A 19,819-nucleotide genomic window follows, 5' to 3' on the forward strand; every position below is an offset into this window, starting at 1 on the left:
ATCTGATCAGGGCAGCGCCGTGGTGAGATGAGCCTACAGGGATCTGCTCTATTTTTATGCACTGCACTCAAAGTCATCATGTTAAAGGCCCTTTCTAGAGGTGGAGTCTCCCTGCAGGCTGTGTGCTGCTCTTACTCAGTCCAGCACGCACGCAGTGGGCTTCAGACCGCCTGTGAACTGGATCAACTTGCTTGTAAAATGCATTCTTGGAAAGTTGAGATGGCTGTGTTTGCATCTACATAAGTTTTTTGCACATTTTAGAATGTTGCAAATTAAATGCCTCATGATAATAAACAAATAATACTTTATAATTTTGATAATAATTAATGATAATAAATAAATAAATATATATTTATATGCACCCACCAGGCACTTTATAAGGTATACCTTACTAGTACTGGGTCCTTCATGGCATAGATTTAGTATAGACCACAACTCAAAGGTGCTCTATTGGATTGAGATCTGTTGACTGTGGGGGCCATTTGAGTTCATTAAACTCATTGTCATGTTCAAGAAACCAGTCTGATTCAGTCTGAGATGATTCACGCTTTAGGGCATTGTGCGTTATAACGCTGGAAGAAGCCATCAAAGGATGGGCACACTGTGGTCATAGAGGGATGGACATGGTCAGCAACAATACTCAGGTAGGCTGTGGTGTTGACACAATGCTCAATTGGTACTAATGAGCCCAAAGTGTGCCAAGAAAATATCCCCCACACCATTACACCACCACCACCAGCCTGAACCAAGGGAGGATGGATCCATGCTTTTATGTTGTTGATGCCAAATTCTGACCCTACCATTCGAATGTCGCAGCAGAAATCGAGACTCATCAGACCAGGCGATGACCCATTTTGGTAAGCCTGTGTGAATTGTAGCCTCAGTTTCCTGTTCTTAGCTGACAGGAGTGGCACCCAGTGTGGTCTTCTGCTGCTGTAGCCCATCTGCCTCACGGTTTGACATGTTGTGCATTAAGAGATGCTATTCTGCATAACTCGACTGTAACGAGGTTATTTGTGTTACTGTTGCCTTTCTATGAGCTTAATCTAGTCTGTTCCTCTGACCTCTGGCATCAACAAGCCATTTGTGCCAACATAATTGCTGCTCACTGGATATCTAATCTTTTTCTAACCATTCTCTGTAAAGACTAGAGATGGTTGTGCGTGAAAATCGCAGTAGATCAGTAGCTTCTGAAATACTCAAACCAGCACGTCTGGCACCAACAACCATGCCATGTTACTTAAGATACTTAAATTCCCTTTCTTCCCCATTCTGAGGCTCAGTTTGAACTGCAGTAGATTGTCTTGACCATGTCTACATGCCTAAATGCATTGAGTTGCTGCCATGTGATTGGGTGATTAGAAATGTGTGTTAACGAACAGCTAGACAGGTGCTCGTAATAAAGAATATATAACACTCTAACATCTAAAAACATTTTAAATTCACTAAGATGTTTTGGTAACACATTACTTTTAAGGGTTGTTCATGACACCATTCTATGAAGGATATGTGAAGGAGAGTATGTGCATGATTATGAAAACTTTCTTGTTTGCTTTTTCGGACATTTCGGTGCAATTTCTGTTGTCCTTTGTTGTTGTTTTTCTTGCCTTGCTTTGCTTTAATTTTTGCCCTCTGGTTGTTTCAGGGCTTTTAATCATTTGCTATCAGCCCTGACCATGGTCTGTGTTTTGGGTTATTCTTGTGAATTACCCTGACACTGTTGTTTGCCCCTGTTTTGACCCCGCCTGTTCGACTGTCTTTTTATAATAAACTGCATATGGATTCTGACCTCTGCCTTTGTGCTTTTACATGTAACAGTATCAAATATAAGCACGAATCAAAACCTTCATGTCCAGCAGCACACATGTAAAGTGGATCAACCAGTAAAAATACATAATAATTTGTTAGCTGATCATTTGTTTTATTATTTGGGCAATAATGATAACATTAAAAATGAGTATTTATCCATTTAAACAGCTGGACATAAATATGCAGTAAAGAAAGCACTCGTAAGTTCAAACGATATTGAGATTTAAGGGACCATTTGTTGCATAGTTTTCACCACTTAAAGCACATTTGAGGTGAAATTGTAAAATCGTAACTAACTATTTTCATGTAATCTATTATAGTGTAAATACTCTGCTATTGCTATTTTAGGAAGATGACCACAGCTTTTAAGTTTGTTTGCTTAATATGATTAAATTTTGTCTCGTTATATATTTTGGTCTTGGTTTTATTTTTTGTTAATTTAAATAAAAATACATATTTTTGATTATTTTTTTTTCATTTCTATATGTTCTTGTGTTTTGCTTTGTCTTACCTTCTTTTGTTTTGTGTATATTTCATGTATCATTTTACACTGAGATGTTCTCAAGGGGAAAAAGAAAGTAGTTCTTGCCTGAATCAGAGGCATAACAAACATTTACAAACCCAGAGTTTCTCAACAAGCCTGTAGGCAAACAGTTACACCTTCTAGAATTTTCTTCCGAGTACCTTGCAGATCAGATTAAGGGATGCCGACGTATGGGAGGAATTTTTATGTGAAAACTTGGATGTAATATTTGTGCCTATTTCACATCCGGTTATTGCTTCTCCATACCTTCCACATCCAGAGGTGTTCAAAGGTAACTTCAAAAATCAAATCATCTCTCTCTCTCTCTCTCTCTCTCTCTCTTTCTCTCTCTCTGTCAGGTACCATGACGCTCAGGATGTGACCAGTAATTTTTTGGGTGCAATGTGGCTCATCTCTATCACCTTCCTCTCTATTGGATATGGAGACATGGTGCCTCACACCTACTGTGGCAAGGGAGTGTGTCTGCTCACAGGAATTATGGTATACACACACATACACACACACACACACACACACACACACACACACACACACACACACACACATACAGTACACAGCACAGTTGTTTCACACCCACAGTGGCAAGGGACAGGCTAAAGATATGTTTTCCTACTCGTTATCTTATTTTGAGAAACCCAAATATGCACACTAACCACAGTCTCTCCAGCCCTGTCTGTTAGCACACACCAACAAACATCCCAATCCTCTTATGTATTCTGGGATGGCACATTTGCTTAGCTTTGTGGCTGCCATTGTTCTGCCTGATTACTTTACGACGGCGTTAGCTTAATGTAAGCCCCAGGTATTTCTTACCATAATCTCTCTCTCAGATCCTTGACGTCTCTGTGCGTGAGGGACGCTTGACAGGTGGAGCAGTGGATTAGGAGTGTGTGTATTTTGATATCGAGTTTAGAGATGGTAAATATTAGCAGAGGTCACTTTCTCTTACTTCTCTCCTCTCTGTTCGGAGTGTTCTTCATGTTCACATACTGTCAGTTTGTGTCTCTAAATATCCCCACAGAGTGCAAAAGCGTGGATAACATGATGCGACGCTTCTTTTTATGTTTATTTTAAAATGAAGATCTTTGTCTCTCTCTCTCTCTCTCTCTCTCTCTCTCTCTCTCTCTCTCTCACACTCTCTCTCTTGTACACACACACACACACACACAAACAAGAATATCATATAGCAGATGGGTAAAACCATAACAAGTTCCATTAGTATAATAAAGAAAAAGAAAATAATCTACAACTTCTACTATATAACACACGTATAGCCTTTTTTTTTATTCCTGTTGATCTCATATAGTGGAGTTTGCATGTTCTCCCTGTGTTTGCGTGGGTTTCCTCCGGGTGCTCCGGTTTCTCCCACAGTCCAAAGACATGCACTATAGGTTTAGTTTAGTTTAGTTTATTTATATAGCACATTTTTTACAACACAACGTTGCCCAAAGTGCTGAACACAATCAATACTAAACATGAAATCTACATCACATAAATAACAATTAAAACATAAGGGCAAATCCCTCAACATTAAAAAGGCTCAAATACTAAGGAACAAAGATGGTGTTTCAAGCGCTTTTTAAAAACAGGTAGAGTTGGAGCATGTCTGATGTGGGGCGGAAGCCCGTTCCAGAGTTTTAAGGCGACAACAGCAAAAGCCCAATCCCCACTTCGCTTACACCAGGACCTTGGTACAGATAGAATAAATTCATCAGAAAACCTCAGTGACCTACCAGGATTGTATACGTGTAGCAGGTCTGATAAGTATGATGGTGACAGATTGTTTAAGGATTTCAAAACAAAGATTAATAGTTTAAAATAAATTCTTGACCTAACAGGCAGCCAGCCCAGAGAGGAAAGAACTGGGGATATGTGCTCAAACTTGCGAGTCCCTGTCAGAAGTCTCGCAGCTGCATTTTGTACTAATTGCAATCTGTTTAGGGCATTTTGACTAATACCCACATACAGAGAATTACAATAGTCAAGTCTTCCCAAAATAAAAGCATGGATCACCTTCTCAAGGTCATTAAAAGAGAGAAACGACTTTACTTTTGCCACAAGTCGTGTGTGTGTGTGTGTGTGTGTGTGTGTGTGTGTGTGTGTGTGTGTGTGTGTGTGTGAATGGATGTGCATGGATGTTTCTCTGGAAGGCCATCCACTACGTAGAACATGTGCTAGATTAGTTGGCAGTTCATTCCACTGTGGCGTCTTCAGATTAATGAAGGGACTAAGCCAAAAGGAAAATGAATGAATGAATGAATCTCATATAGTTTTGAAAAAGAAAACATCTGTAACATTTAAACAAATTATGTCAAATTTAAAGACATGACATGGGGTCTAACCATCTAACCATAAATAGTTTTTTTATATATATATTTTTTAGTTACATTATAAATATGAGTAAAAATTATCGTTTTCGAGAATTGCACACACTAAACATGTTTAGTCTGAACTTATCATGTCAGTGATGAAATCTAAGTAGTGTTAGTAAAGTAGTATATTATTTAATGATTTAATGAACTCTCCGTAGATTGTTAGCCCAAGTTCCACCAAATTTTCCTCAGAACATGCTGCCAAAAAGTTATGGAATTTTCCAGTTGCTCTCTTGGTGCCTTGCTTGTTTATGCTGTGGCCGCTGGGCTGCTTGGCCCCGATAATTGCTGCTTGCAGCTATATTTATTATTATTAATATTATTAATATTAACATTATTATTAATCATTCATTTATTTTCTTGTCAGGTTAGTCCCTTCATTAATCCGGGGCCGCCACAGCGCAATGAACCGCCAACTTATTCCGCACGTTTTTATGCAGCAGATGCCCTTCCAGCCGCAACCCATCTCTGGGAAACATTCACACACTCTTTCATACACACAATCATACACTACGGACAATTTAGCCTACCCAATTCACCCATACCGCATGTTTTTGGACTGTGGGGGAAACCGGAGCACCTGGAGGAAACCCACATGAACGCAGGGAGAACATGCAAACTCCACACGATCCAGCAACCTTCTTGCTGTGAGGCGACAGCACTACCTACTGCGCCTACTGCGCTACTAATGACTGGAGTAATACCTTCATTTGAAACTACATAGAATAAGAAAGCAATTATTTAAATTTTAATAAATATTTAACAATTAATTTTTTTAACATTTATTTATTTATTTATTTTACATTTAATAAAGGCTGCATTGATGAATGGAATAATTTTCTTAAAAAAAAAAAAGGAAAAAATACTGACCCCAAACTTTTGACCGGTAGTGTACTTGTGTGTTTGCGTATCTACATGTGTCTCTACAGTGCAATATTTTTAATGAGCCTTTTTTCCTTTATTGTTAAATCAGTATGGTTGCATCATCTTGACATATTTTCCTCTGTGTTTTCTGAAATATATTTTAATTAAAAACTTGCTTATCACACAGTAGATGTAATCAAGTCATTGTATGTAAGTGCATTAGAATTTATTTATTTCAAATTTGTAATTAACTTCACACAATATAAATAGACAGCAATATGCCACTGACCCAGATAACACAGATAAATTCTCAGTCTTAATTGTTTGAAAGGGCAGCTAATGTTTCAAACCGCTTGTGTTCCTTGCATTCTTGAATGTGAGCCGCTGAAAAGATAAAGCACTGCAGAACAGAAATGACAGAAGGAGGGAGAGTCTTAGATGTGATTTCTTTTACTGTTGAGAGTGATTGTAATGACTTTCTATAGGCCGAATTATGGGACTTGTTGCTATGACAACATCCAAGGCCAACTCTGTTAGACTGTACCACTGGTCTGTGAGTGCGGGAGTGTTTGGGCAGGGCTTCAGTTTGCCAATGGCTTAGTGATGCGTGAGGATTTGGAGATGTAAGAAGCACCTGTCTATTCTGTTTCTGCCAATGTAGATGTGGAATGGACATTATTTTTCATTACACACTTATTATTCATCATCTTATTCAAACGTCATCTTAACCCTATGCCATATTTTTCCAAATGTGTTCATCAATGTTTTCACCAACCAAGTATATTTAATTTTATTTAAAAAAACTCATTTTGATTTTGTGTAATCCAAATAATTGTCAATAAAAGAGACAATGAAGAGTCAAAGAGCTCAAGTAAAGCAAACGTTCTCCACAATGGTGACATCTAACAAAAATATTTTCAAGTAAAAGTAAAGACTAAGAACATTTGTAGACATCTGAAAAAAAATTAAGTCAAACAGAGGCCTATTTTCCAAACAATGACATAACTCCTGACAGAACTGTTTAGTATGATGTATTGTTTGTGAAAAGAATGTTGTAGTGACGAGTGTTTCGCAAAACCGTAGCTGCTTTGTCACAGATCCATTATTTGAACCATGTTAGTTATAATATAAAACATCCATAAGTATGCTCTAAACAGGGTGGAGTAACAACTTCTTTAGAGCAAAAATCTATACGTTTTACATGCACACGCATTAAATATATATATATATAAGCGTACCAGTTTGCCACGCAGATTATGAATGTTTGTTGGAACGATGGATTTAGGAAACGCCAATTCAACGAACTATGTTTGCAACTTGCGACCTTAGTTGGCTAACGATGGTTTTCGGAAACGCATCACAGGTTGATAATGCTGATTGTGTAGTTGTTTAATTATCCTCAGTTGAGATTTGTTGTGTCAAGTTTATTAATTTCAGGGCTTTGATTAAGGTCAGTTGTAGCTTTGTGTTTCTCTTCAGTGCTTCTGCTTGTTAACAGCAGGTGTTCATCATTCATTTTCAATCAACACTTAATTAATCACATAGTTCATGCAAAAATAGCAATTCTTTTATTAATGACTAATACTCATTTTGTTCCAAACACCTAAGACCTTCAATCATCATTAAAAAAATAACTAAAAAATTCCTCAAAACAGATCATATGCCTTCAGTGGTCCAACTGGAATGTTACCAAGATTTAAGATTCATTTTGTGCACACACAGAACAAAAATAACTATTTTATGCAACAGTTTTTTTTTCTCCTCAGTGTCAGTATAGAGTGCATGTTCATGTATTGATTTTAATCACACCTCTGATGTATTTTCCTATGATGTGTTTCAAACAGAGGAAGTCATGCGTTAGCATTTGGGGAGTATACTCACAGTGCTTGTGAATGTGCACAATATACTGACTCTGAGAAGAAACTGTTGAAGTCATTATTTTTGTTTTATGTGCACACAAAAGTATTCATGTTGCTTGGTAATATTCAGATTAAACCACTGACATGGTCTGTATTGAGTTTTTTTTCCTTGGTACCTTTCTGAACTTCTGCATCTGAACTGTTGCTGCCTACAGAGGATGAAGGAACTTTCAGATTTCACCTAATTTAATTTGTGTTGCCAAAATGAACGAAGGTCTCAGGGGTTTGGAAAGACATGAGGTTGAGTAATTCATATAACAATTTATATTTTTGGGTGAACTAACCCTTTAAACTTCGGTGAATTAACCCTTTCTTATTAACTTTAAAACTGTTTCAGTGTTATTTTTAAACCATCTGAGTGTGAATTACAGTATATAAACACTGAGCAGTGTTAATTTAGCATCAGGATTTTTAGGAAAATAGGAAATTGATGTACAGTATAAACACATCCCACAGTGAAAAACTTCAATAAAATTGTAAAGTTTAGCGTGAGTGCTGCAAAAGTAGAGATTTATACATTTTTGAGGAAACGGCGTATACAAATGTATATTGTTATTCGAATCATTGAGGGCAAAATGATTAAGTAAGACAAAAGAAACAAATAAAAGTGTAATTTGGATGGAAAAAAATCATGTTATGGAAATCAAAATCTCAAAATTGCCAGGCACGTGTTTCTGTCTGCAGTGTTTCGCCTTAAGAAGTGAAAGTTTTGTTATTTTGTCTGGGAATACTTTTGTGCAAATTGCCACAAGGAAACACACAAACACATTTGTCAGTGTCCTAGAGGGGTTTTCCATAGACGGTCATCATGTTTTATTAATTGGTGAATATGGCCAGCAGAAGTGCTTCTTGAAAATGGGCTTGGGTATTTTTGGACTATATGTGTGTCCTACAAGTGGGCTTGAAAACACTCCATTAGTGACACACACACATTGGAGGCACATGTCATTGGAGGCACATGCACTTTCATTAGCCACTTTTAATTCAAATTCATTTCTTATTAGTAGTAGTGTGACCTCATTAGCAGCTCCCCTCCTCTTCTTGACACTTCACACTCCATCTCTTTTTTTTCTCCAGATCTCTCTTCTATAAACTGTGTTTCCATGTCTTTCTCCTTGACCTGAGATTGCTTTCCTCTTATCCTGCCTGCCTCACTCCACTTTTTCATCTCTAAATGGGTTTATTTCCTCATTTTCCCCCAGCCTGCCATTGAATCTTTTCCTCTGTGTATGACAACCACTGTAGAGCAGTTATTGGTGATATCTTCTGTTGACACATTTCTGATGTGTAAATGGGAAAATGTGTGTGTGTGTGTGTGTGTGTGTGTGTGTGTGTGCGCGTGCGTGCGTGCGTGCGTGTGTGTGTGTGTGTGTGTGTGTGTGTGTGTGTGTGTGTGTGTACTAACATGTATTCCTCCTGTTTTGAGGACCAATTTTTTTTACTTTTTTTAAACACCGTTTTAAAGAGCCATCACACCCCCCCCCCCCCCTTCAGTTAAAGTCTACTTCAGAATTTCTTCAAAAGATGAATGATTAATGAGCGTGGAGCTCCACGAGCATAGGGCAGGAGTGGCCGTGGCCAGCAGGGTAGAAGGGGAGCGGACAACTGTTGTTGACTCACAAAATGAGACACCAACTGTGAGGAGACGCACGAGTTTATAGTTCACAAAGTTAAAATGCAAAGAAATAAACAGTAATTTAATGCCCTGCTACATTTGTTATTCGTAATTTCATATACACATAACCACAATTTATATCATTATAAAGATAAGTGTGTTCATGTTAACACTATAAATAAGGATTCTCCCTCAATCCCCGTGTCTAAATTATAGACTCAGTGCAGCAGGTCTCCTGACTTGTCTATTTTAACCATTAGCCCTGCTGGTAATATAGAGGTTTAGGCAAACACAGCAGCCTGATAAAAGTCAACGTCCGCCATTCTCTAATTCGCGTGCTGCTCTCCCGACAAAAATGCTTGCAGCACACACATGGCTTTGCTGTATGATCGGCCCTGACAAGATCGCGGGGAAAAAACATGCAACAAACCCCGTGGATCATGGAAACAAACACATACGAGCCTTCATGAACGGCTACTGCGTGCCGTTGGTCTGTGTCTCACAGCTTGCTTGAAACTGGCAGGTCTGCCTTCGGAAAGCACGTGCTCTCATGAATAATTAAGCAGCCGACTCTTCTCATAGGATAAGAAAACTCCGCTATGAATAATAATGAGAAACCGACGCGTCATCATTGCACTTGCAGTACTGCGCTACGTCGCCGATTTTGATCCTGCCCCAAAGATTATTTTAAACCCGGAAGCTGAAATTAGCTGACAAAAGCTCAAAATTATCCAGTTTTCCCCACAATTAAAGCTGACAGGTGCTAACATTGTCTTAACTGATGCTCAACCCACACACATCTGTTAATATAAAAAAGAAGTTCTCTAGGGTGTCCTGAATCTTTAAGGACAAAATTATTAGCCCTTTAAAGCTTTTTTTTTTTTTCGATAGTCTACAAAACAAACCATCGTTACTCTAACCTGCCTGATCTGTTCAGCAAAATATTTTACTGTTTGTCACTGCATCCCAAATTACTAAAGTAATATAACTAAGAGAATTTCGACTGTGCTGAGCGAGAGCACTTCTTTCTGAACAGCGCATAATGGATGACATAAGCATGCTCAAACGCAAGTGTAAAGTGAGTGTGGGCTGTCAGGGGAGACGGGAAGGGGACAAGCGTGGCAAAGATAAAATAAAATCAGTTATTAGAGATTAGTTATTAAAACTATTATGTTTAGAAATGTATTGAAAATAATCTTCTCTCTGTTAAACAGAAATTGGGGAAAAAATAAACAGGGTGGCTAATAATTCAGGGGGACTAATAATTCTGACTTTAACTATAAATATATATAACTGTCTTATAAGTTTCTTTTCTAAATGTTTGAATCAAACAAAATCAACCTTTTTTTGTCCAGGTTGCTTAAGCTAATGCGCATGTGCACTCAAAAGGAACGAGATCACGTCACCAACCTAATTTATGGCCTTTCTACACAATATCATCCTCTGATAAATGCTTTTTCAGATCGCGCTGCTCATCTGAAGTAAATCACAACTTGGTCTTAATGGTGAATCTTCTTCAGAAATGACAGCAACTCTTTGTGTACAAGTTTGTGGGCGTTTAAGTAGTTGCTGTGACGTGAAGTACGTTTGACAGGATGGACTGTACCTCACATTCGTTTCATACAAATTACAAAACCAAAAAGCTTTTTTTTTTCAAGTGTAGATGGTTCATTTAAAATGACAGATTTTAAGCTTTATGTGGATATATTTCTTACTGTATGTCTGTGACGCATTTATTCACTGAGATTCCAGTGTGTTTGTTGACCATAAAAAAAACTTTGTTAAAGCCCACGTATGGTCTGAGCTTTTCCAGACGTTATAGGAAACATTATAGGAAATACTGTAAAAATTTCTTTGCTCTGTTAAACATAATTTGGGAAATAATTGAAAAAGGAAAAAAATCACATGAAGGCTAATAATTTTGATTTCAACTGTATAAATGTATACAGTGGTTGTAAATTGTGATAAGATTGTAAATATAAATATTTTAAATATTAAATAATAAATGTAACATTTATTATTAATTGTCTAAGCCTTTCTGTAACCTGAAAATAGACTTGACTGCAAGCAGGTTTGGTAGCAGTTTTCACACTGAACAAAAACTATACCACTAGAGTTAGTTTTAAAGTTTTTTTTTTTTATTCTTTTGGTCATGCCTTATCCCCCTTAGGGCAGCAAGTAAGCAGAACTGCCACCAGTTTCTCTTAAAAGATACAGGTGGATGACGCCACCGCATGTAACACTGCAAAGAACTAATAGTGCTAAAATTGTCCACATTTTCTGGAAGCAAAATATAATTTATTTTCTTTTTTTACTTTGGATTTTGTGTGGAAAAATCCATGAATGATCTCTTTTTACTCATGTGAATACTTTGCATACGCATTTTTTGTATCTTAATGTACTTTCATTGAGAATGAACAGAGGGTTACTTCATCCCAAAATGAAAATGAATTTACTCACTGTCAATTCTTTCCAAACCTATAATACTTTAGAACACAAACATAATCTTCAGAACACAAATTAAGATAATTCACTCAGATGTATAACATTTTTTGTCCCTCGATTGTCTGATTTCCTTAAAACTGTGGTACTTGAAAATGTATGAAGGCTTTAAAAAATAAATACATGTACATTACATATATAAATATATATTCTTGGCAGATGTAAGTTTTACTTTTATACACATATAAACACAAAAACTCCAAATAAAAATATAATATCAAACTCAGCAATACCTACTTGATGAACTAGAACAAACAGCACTGGTGCCTATGGAATCTCAAATGTGACTTGCAAGAATAAACTTCATTGATTCTCATGCATCAACCATGTTTGAGCACTTTTGATAATTGTTTTGCTAAAACCTTTCCGGTCACATTAAAAGAGATGCAATTGTTTTTTTTCTCTGACTGTCTGATTGTGTTTCTTCATATAACTACAAAAGCATTGATTTGCAAAGATCTAAACTTTTGCCTAGTTATAATGACACTTTGCAGTGCAATATTTGACCAAATGGGTAAAAATATTTTTTCATCAGGTGATACACATTACATCTGCACACTTTAAATCAGTCACACACAGACAGAGAAAGAGAGAGAGAAAGAGGATTTAATTATTACATTATATTAATAGATTAAGAGTTATATAATATTAAGAGTTTATTAATATTGATATTTTTGAGCATGTTGCCAAAGTCAGTTCAGTAGTTAGCACTGTTGCCTCACAGCAATGTCACTGGTTTGAGTCCCAGCTGGGCCAGTTGGCATTTCTGTGTGGAGTTTGCATGTTCTTCTCGTGCTCGTGTAAGTTTCCTCCAGGTGCCCCAGTTTCCCCCAACAGCCTAAAGAACAAATCACTCCAGTTGCAGTTTTCTGCCACATTTTTTCATGCAAGGAACCATTTCTTTTTGAAACTTTTAAACACTCACATACATCATATCAGCTGTGAGCACGACGCTGAAGCCCTCGTAAGGGACTGAGAATCGCCTGTGTCTTATTTGCTATATAGCCAGAAGCCAACCTGTTTTTCTTTAGCTCACGCGAACACAGGTATTTTTGTTTTTGTCTTTTCTCACGCTGACCCCCTAAACTCTGCTTTTTAAGAAAATTACGATTAAAAAAATGACTTTAACCAGCCAAAGGGGCTATTGGGTGTGTCTTGTCTGATCCGCCACAATTGAAATCTACCTGCATTTGGCGGGTTGGCCAGTGTTAATGTCAAGCCCTGTGTGTAAGCCATCACAAGCACTGCCTCAACATGTTGGTTGCCCAAACATGTCACAGAGTGAGTGTGACCATCTCCTGGGAGCAGGAAATACAGTGCATCCGGAAAGTATTCATAGCGCTTCACTTTTTTCACATTTTTTATGTTACAGCCTTATTCCAAAATGGATTAAATTTATCTATTTTCTCAAAATTCTACATAAAATACCCCATAACGACAATGTGATTTTTTTTTTATTATTGTTGCAAACTTATTAAAATGTAAAATGTAAAAAAAAAAAAAAAAAACATGTACATAAGTCACAGCCTTTGCTTAATTCTTTTTTGATGCACTTTGGCAGCAATTACAGCCTCAAATCTTTTTGTAATATGATGCCACAAGGTTGGCACACCTGTTTTTGAGAATTTTTGCCCATTCCTCTTTACCTCTTAAGCTCTATCAGGTTGGATGGGAAGCGATGGTGTACAGCCATTTTTAGATCTCTCCAGAGATGTTCAATAGAATTTAGGTCTGGACTCTGGCTGTGCCTCTCAAAGACATTCATCGAGTTGTTGTGAAGGCACTCCGTGGATAATTTTAACCATCACCCCAGTCTGAGGTCAAGAGCATTCTGAAGCAGGTTTTTATCTTTCCCTCTATCCTGACTAGTCTTTCAGTTCCTGCTGCTGAACATCCCCACAGCATGATGCTGCTACCACCATGCTTCACTGTAGGGATGGTATTAGCCTGGTGATGAGCGGTGCATGGTGTTCTTCCAATGTAACGACTGGCATTCACTCCAAAGAGTTCAATTTTAGTCTCATCAGACCAGAGAATTTAGTTTCTTATGGTATGAGAGTCCTTCGTATGCCTTTTAGCAAATTCCAGGAGAGAAGTAGTTGCACAGATGATTGTCCTTCTGTAAGGTTCTCCTTTCTCCACAGAAGAATGCTGGAGCTCAGATAAAGATACCATTGGGTTATTGATCACATCTCTGACTAAGGCCCTTCTCCCACGATTACTCAGCTTAGATGGCTGGGCAGCTCGAGGAAGAGTACTGGTGGTTCCAAACATCTTCCACTTACGGATGATGGAGGCTACTTTCAGGATGCACTGTACATGGTGTGAATGCCATATTGAGAAAGAAGCAAACAGTTGATTTGCTCTTTTAGTTGGAGACAACCTTTTTATTTTTTTGTTGACCAGTGAAATGCCCAGGAGTTGAACAGGACTTAAACAACCAGCTTCGACATGCACATATGAATGGCTGCTCTGAAGCAATAATGAGTGACTGTCTATGAGCTGCTTAAATACCCATTGGTGTTGCCTCATTTGCAGATTCCATTCGCCATTTTTTTTTCTTTGCCTTTTTATACAAAACAATCCAAAAAAGTTATTGATTTCCTAAGAATCTGACAATCCATAACAAAATGTGTAGTCACCAACTGAGATAAAAGCACATATTTGTAAAAAGGCAAAAGTGATTTGGGGGCATGAATCGACACAAACTGAAAAGTTGTGCTTCGCTCTCTCCTATGTGTTGTAGTTTTGAAAAAAAAGAAAAGATGTTTAAAAAGACACAATGTTGAGTAAATGATGACAGAATTTTCATAACTGAATGGTTTTATGGCCTGTCCATGGCTCTCCTTTATATATTATCAGCCATTTCTCCACAAATAAAACAAGTCTGCAGTGTTTTCAAGCTTTTGTTTGTTCTCTTACCTTGACCCCGTCTCTTGTCTTTGGCAGGGAGCAGGTTGCACTGCATTGGTTGTTGCTGTGGTTGCCAGAAAGCTGGAGCTGACGAAGGCAGAGAAACATGTGCATAACTTCATGATGGACACACAGCTCACCAAACGGGTAAACACGCACACACTTTACTAAATGGACAAAGCTTCATATTCAGAGAAGCATACTGTATACATGCTGCAATTTTCCTTTCAGGTCCTTTTCAATTTTTTATGCACTAGAAAGACTCAGAAATAGCTCCCCATATCAAATATGTAGGCATCATCACAGCCTACATCAGGCTGCTGATCAATAATTGCAATGCAGATTTAAAAAAGAAATCATTTTAGCTGTGGAGTGCTTCTTCAGATGAGCAGCTATAAGTAAATGCCTTCCTCGTGGAGAAGGAGGATGGGAAACAAGCCTGTTTTTTTTTTTTTTTTTTTTTTTTTTTTTTTTACAGGGTTATTACCTCATGCACAGTCTATTGCCTGAGCTTAACAGGCTGTCGGGGGACGAAAGAGAGATCAATAAATGCTGCGGTCGTCATCCTTTTACATTGAATTTGCAGCTACTATGGTTACAAAGCTTTAATAAAAGAGGAAAATCATGCTTGCAACTTTGACCTCATAAACCTGTTGCTGTGGAGACAGAAGTGGCTAAGAGTTTACCTTTATCTGGATGACAGGGGTGCAGGGTGTTCCTCTATCTTCCCGTCAGGTGGATCTGACAGTGGATGTGGATGGACAGACTTGTTTACCATGCAATGTCTTTAAATAGAAATGCTAATGTGCTCTTTCTAAGGTAGTCCAGCATTCTAATCTTGCTAGTGAGTTTTACACGTTTTTGTGAGTGGTAAACATATTCAGATGGCTTCTGTTTATAATTAGGCCAGTCTTCAAGAATAAATATGAGTTTGTTAGGGTTGTAAATGTTTCCTTTTATTGTTTAAAGGTTATTGTGTGATGAAGGCAGATAAAGATTAATAGATCTTTTTTATATAAATATACCTGTTTTGACTAGCAATGAGTCACATCTGAGTATAAGTAGCAGCGGGTCAAAATGGCAGTGTTGAGAGAAAAACATTAGTCACATGTATAAATCAAATCACAGAATTTCATTCAGAAATAGTGTATGATAGGCTTCTAGCAGCCCTGGATAACACAAAAAAATGGGTCCTCTGGGTGCTCCGGTTTCCCCCACAGCCAAAGACATGCGGTATAGGTGAATTGGATTAACTAAATTTACCGTCGTGTATGAGTGTGTGTGTGAAAATCAAAGTGTATGGCTATTTCCCTTTACTGGTTGCAGCTGGAAGGGTATCTGCTCCATAAAACAAGCTGGAGCAGTTGGCGGTTCATTCTGCTGTAGCGATCCCTGATAAATAAGGAACTAAGCAGAAGGATTATGAATGAATAATGAACCAGAAATTAAGGATGGCGTCCCATAATGCTACCATAAAAAGAACAGAATGCTGGTGTTCCTGTTTTTCTTAGTTCTTGTCATAGACGTGTTTAAGAAACCCTAATTTAATTTAACACACTTTAACACACTTAATGTGGATTACGTTACTACAGCTGTCGTTTTGTAATGCATAATTAATAAATTAGGATAGGATAAGATAGGGTAGGGTAGGATTGTTTATTCTTCCCTAAGGACATTTGTTTTAGACTCACTAAAAAGTCGCCTTTCAACGGCACACAATAGCAGACAACTGTCGGAAAACACCCCGTTGTGGCAGTCGCACATAATTTTCAGTGTTGTGCAACATTGGAGAGTAGCTGATTCTTGTGGTGTCTGAAATAAAGTGCAAAAAGAGCCTTTGTTCTCCATGCATTCACCATGGTTGAATGAATGAATGAATGAATGAATACTAGAAACTCATAGACCGCTAAAAAGCTTAGAGAGAATGTGGAGACAACATAAAAATAATATTTTTTATTACTCGTGTATAAATTGAATTTTTTTTAAAGACTTTTTCTGACTGAAAAAAACAACAACTCTTATTTCTCATTTCACACGCATGGACCTGCTTGGACAACACTGAAATACATCACACCTGGTGGGCCGGTTGCACACAGTCTAGTTGCATAAGTTAAAATATTTTTAACCTATCCGCTACTCACATCGAATCCGAATTTACCGCATATGGAAATGATTGGAGCTACACCAGACTTCTCTCTATTGGAAATGAATGACTTACTGTCTGTTGCTTGTTGATTGTCATATGCAGTGGAAAGGCAGCTCAAGGCTCAATCCCAATTCTACCCCTTAGACCCCCCACCACCTCCCCTTTACGCGTTCACATTAAGGTGTAGTGGTGTCCCAATTCTCTTTAGCTTGAAGGCTTATAGCTAACGGGAAGGGCTAGATGGCCCTTGAAACAGCGATTTTTTTCAGGACCACACACGAAACAAAGGGGTAGGAAAATTTCCCAGAATACACTATCAACAACAGCAGCATGGCTACACACAGAAGTAAAAAGATGCACAAATTAGTATTTTTTGTCATTATTCTCAATTTTTTGCTATACAAGCATACGTTATGTTTTAATACGTTCATATAGGCATTTGTGTTTTACCGTCATGGTTAAAAAAACGCTAAAATAAAAAAGCTAAAATCTATAATCCATAATAATAACTCATGTATAGCAGTTCCACAACATACTTTCACCTGTGACACTCAATGACATTGGAATACCCTGTCAGAAAAGTCTGGTGACCAGGAATAAGCTTTTTGTCAGGAATTATGTTAATATTGTTTTCTTGTGTTTACGAAAATGAAAATGGCCATGGTGTAAATGCACAGTGAACCTGCAATATTTTTGCCACATTATAGAGTTATGAAAACATAATATATGCCTTCAGTGATTTTCTGAAGATAAATACCAAAAAACAAAAGCAACTGGAGTAACTACAGCAGTCGCGATCATTGATCGTATGAAGCAAGAGATTGCGATGACATGATGACGTGTACAGGTATTGTAGTGGCGTGCCATTTTTTAGGGGTAAATTTTGAAGCCCTTCCCCTTCACACTCTGTTTCAAGGGCCAATGGGAAAGGGAAGGAGTACAAAAAGTAGGGGTACAAAAATATAATTGGGATTGGGCCTAAGTTTCTTTGCAAATAGGTCATCATATTCTTCTATTCAGTTATATAATCAAAGGTCTTATTAATGAGTCATAAGATTCAGTGTAAACTATCAGTAAAACAGCACTACAGTGTTATTGAATGTACTATGATAGCAGTATATCTTATACACTTGTGTTTTTTTTCTTGATTTCATAGTTGTAGACTGACATCAGCAAATCTTGGCAGCTGATATTATGATAAGGCTTAAGTTTACCTCATAGTCAACAATGATGGTCTCTCTACATCCACCTGAAGCTGCTGCGACCTCTGACAGACTCACTGTCAGCCTCTGAGCGATTTTATGGCACCTAGTAATGATTAAATAAGTGAACAGTATGAAGAGGAATGTTTGATTAAAGCAGAGGTTCTCATCCAGGGATCAGGGGTACATTTTAGAGCATCTGCGCACTTGCAAGAGGTCCTCTAGGTTAATACCTTTTATAATAAGCTAAATAAATATTAAAATAAGCTTAAACCTATGAATGTAACTTCAGAACCTGGATTTTTTTATGAATGTACTTAATAATAATATTAATAATTATTGTTGTTCTTATTAAAATTAACAACTGAACAATTCACGGGGCCTTTGATTATTTTATTTTATTTATTTTTTTTGAAGGGGCTTGACAAAAGGTTGGCTAGAAATGTATGGGTAAATGAGTGGATAGAGAAACATATAAAACAAGCAGCGATGAAAGGGATCTGCCCACTGCCCGGCGACCCTAGGATGACATATAATAATTTAAGCTAATATATATAAAAAATTGAGAAAATCACAGATTTATGCCTTCTGTCAGCAGGTGGCGCTATGCCTGTGACTTAATTTTGGCATGTAGAAGTCTTTAGGAGAGGAATCTCATCAAACCAGTGAATTTTCGGCCGATAAGATATTGTTTGGTTGAGTTATAAGTACTTACTCCTCCATGGCGATATACTAAACTTTGTTAGATCTTCACAATTTAACACCACAGTAGCCTTTGCATTATACTGGCAAAACTTGGATTCGATGTGATCAAATTTGTAGGAGGAGTATTTTACAATGTGAAACATGTCACTTCCTGTTGCCAGCAGGTGGCGCTTTAACTCTAACTAGATATTGACATGTAAACATGTTTAAGTAAGGACTGTTATCAAACGTGTAGATTTTGAGGCAGATCAGACAATGCATGCCTGAGTTATAACAACTTTCTGTTTTGTGGCGAAGCATCAAAGTTTGTGAGGCTGCCACAGACACACATTTTTCGACGAAAACTCTAGATCTTCAGAAGTTCTTTAGATGACATTACCCAATTTCAGTGTTGATTGGATAAAATCTGTAGAAGAATTCTTGTTGGGTTTGAGATTTCACTCCAAGAGACTTTTTTTGTTGGTATTACCATATTTTCGTACGTGTGCGTGAATCCTAACTTGGGGGCCAGTCTGTCAAAAGTGCATAGAAGGCGCTGTCGAGTCATTTTGCCACACCCACTTCTGAAAAACTTAAATTTTTACTAGTGTGGTGCAAAGTTTTGTGAGTTTTTGATCATATTTTGACTCTCAAAATCATGATTCATTCTAGATAAAAAGAAGAAGAAACTGAGCAATTCCACTGGTGCCATTCCATTCCTTTCGGTGCTCGGTCCCTAAAGATTTGTTGGTAATTACTTAGTTTCCTAAAAGAATGACTTGATCCAGACAATTTAATTTTTTTCTCTTTTAGACTGTACACTCAATTTAATATTTCTTGAGTTACTTGTGGTACCAAGATGATTTACTGATTAAATTTATAAATATAAATGCAGTGCCAATCTCCCAAATGATTAGAAACAGTCCTTTCCATGTCTATAGTAGCCGGTGGACTCTCATCTAGTGTTGAACATTAAGGATATACAAAGTAGCTATTCTGAACAGTATTCTTAGTTTTAGTATTGTTGTTTATAATCAATATAATACTGCTTCAGTTTCATTCCAGAAGACTCGAGCATCCCTACATAAATTATATCTGCTATCATCATTCTCGCTCTCTCACTTTTTAACTTGCCCTGTCTTTGGCTCTTCTCATAAATGAGACCTGCATTGAGGTTGGTGCCAGAGCTCCTACTCTTTTATTATTAAATACACTGACCACTGTTAATTAATCAGAGCTGCACGTGCTA

The 19,819-nt window shown here is 37.5% G+C and overlaps 1 protein-coding gene across 3 annotated transcripts in view; it reads left to right on the plus strand.

Moving 5' to 3' along the window:
• Positions 1-19,819, plus strand: part of kcnn3 (potassium intermediate/small conductance calcium-activated channel, subfamily N, member 3) — a 128,384-nt gene that overhangs the window by 88,888 nt on the left and 19,677 nt on the right. For 2 of the 3 annotated variants that reach the window (XM_087286938.1, XM_087286939.1), the window contains 2 exons: positions 2,692-2,833; positions 14,575-14,685. In XM_087286938.1, coding sequence (XP_087143064.1) covers positions 2,692-2,833; positions 14,575-14,685 — 253 coding nt within the window. Of the gene's footprint in view, positions 1-2,691; positions 2,834-14,574; positions 14,829-19,383; positions 19,406-19,819 lie in introns of those variants that run through there. The other variant, XR_015511334.1, reaches the window with a different exon arrangement.

Source organism: Danio rerio, chromosome 16 (genome assembly GCF_052040795.2).
Source record: "Danio rerio strain M-AB ecotype USA chromosome 16, GRCz13ab, whole genome shotgun sequence".
NCBI lineage: Eukaryota > Metazoa > Chordata > Actinopteri > Cypriniformes > Danionidae > Danio > Danio rerio.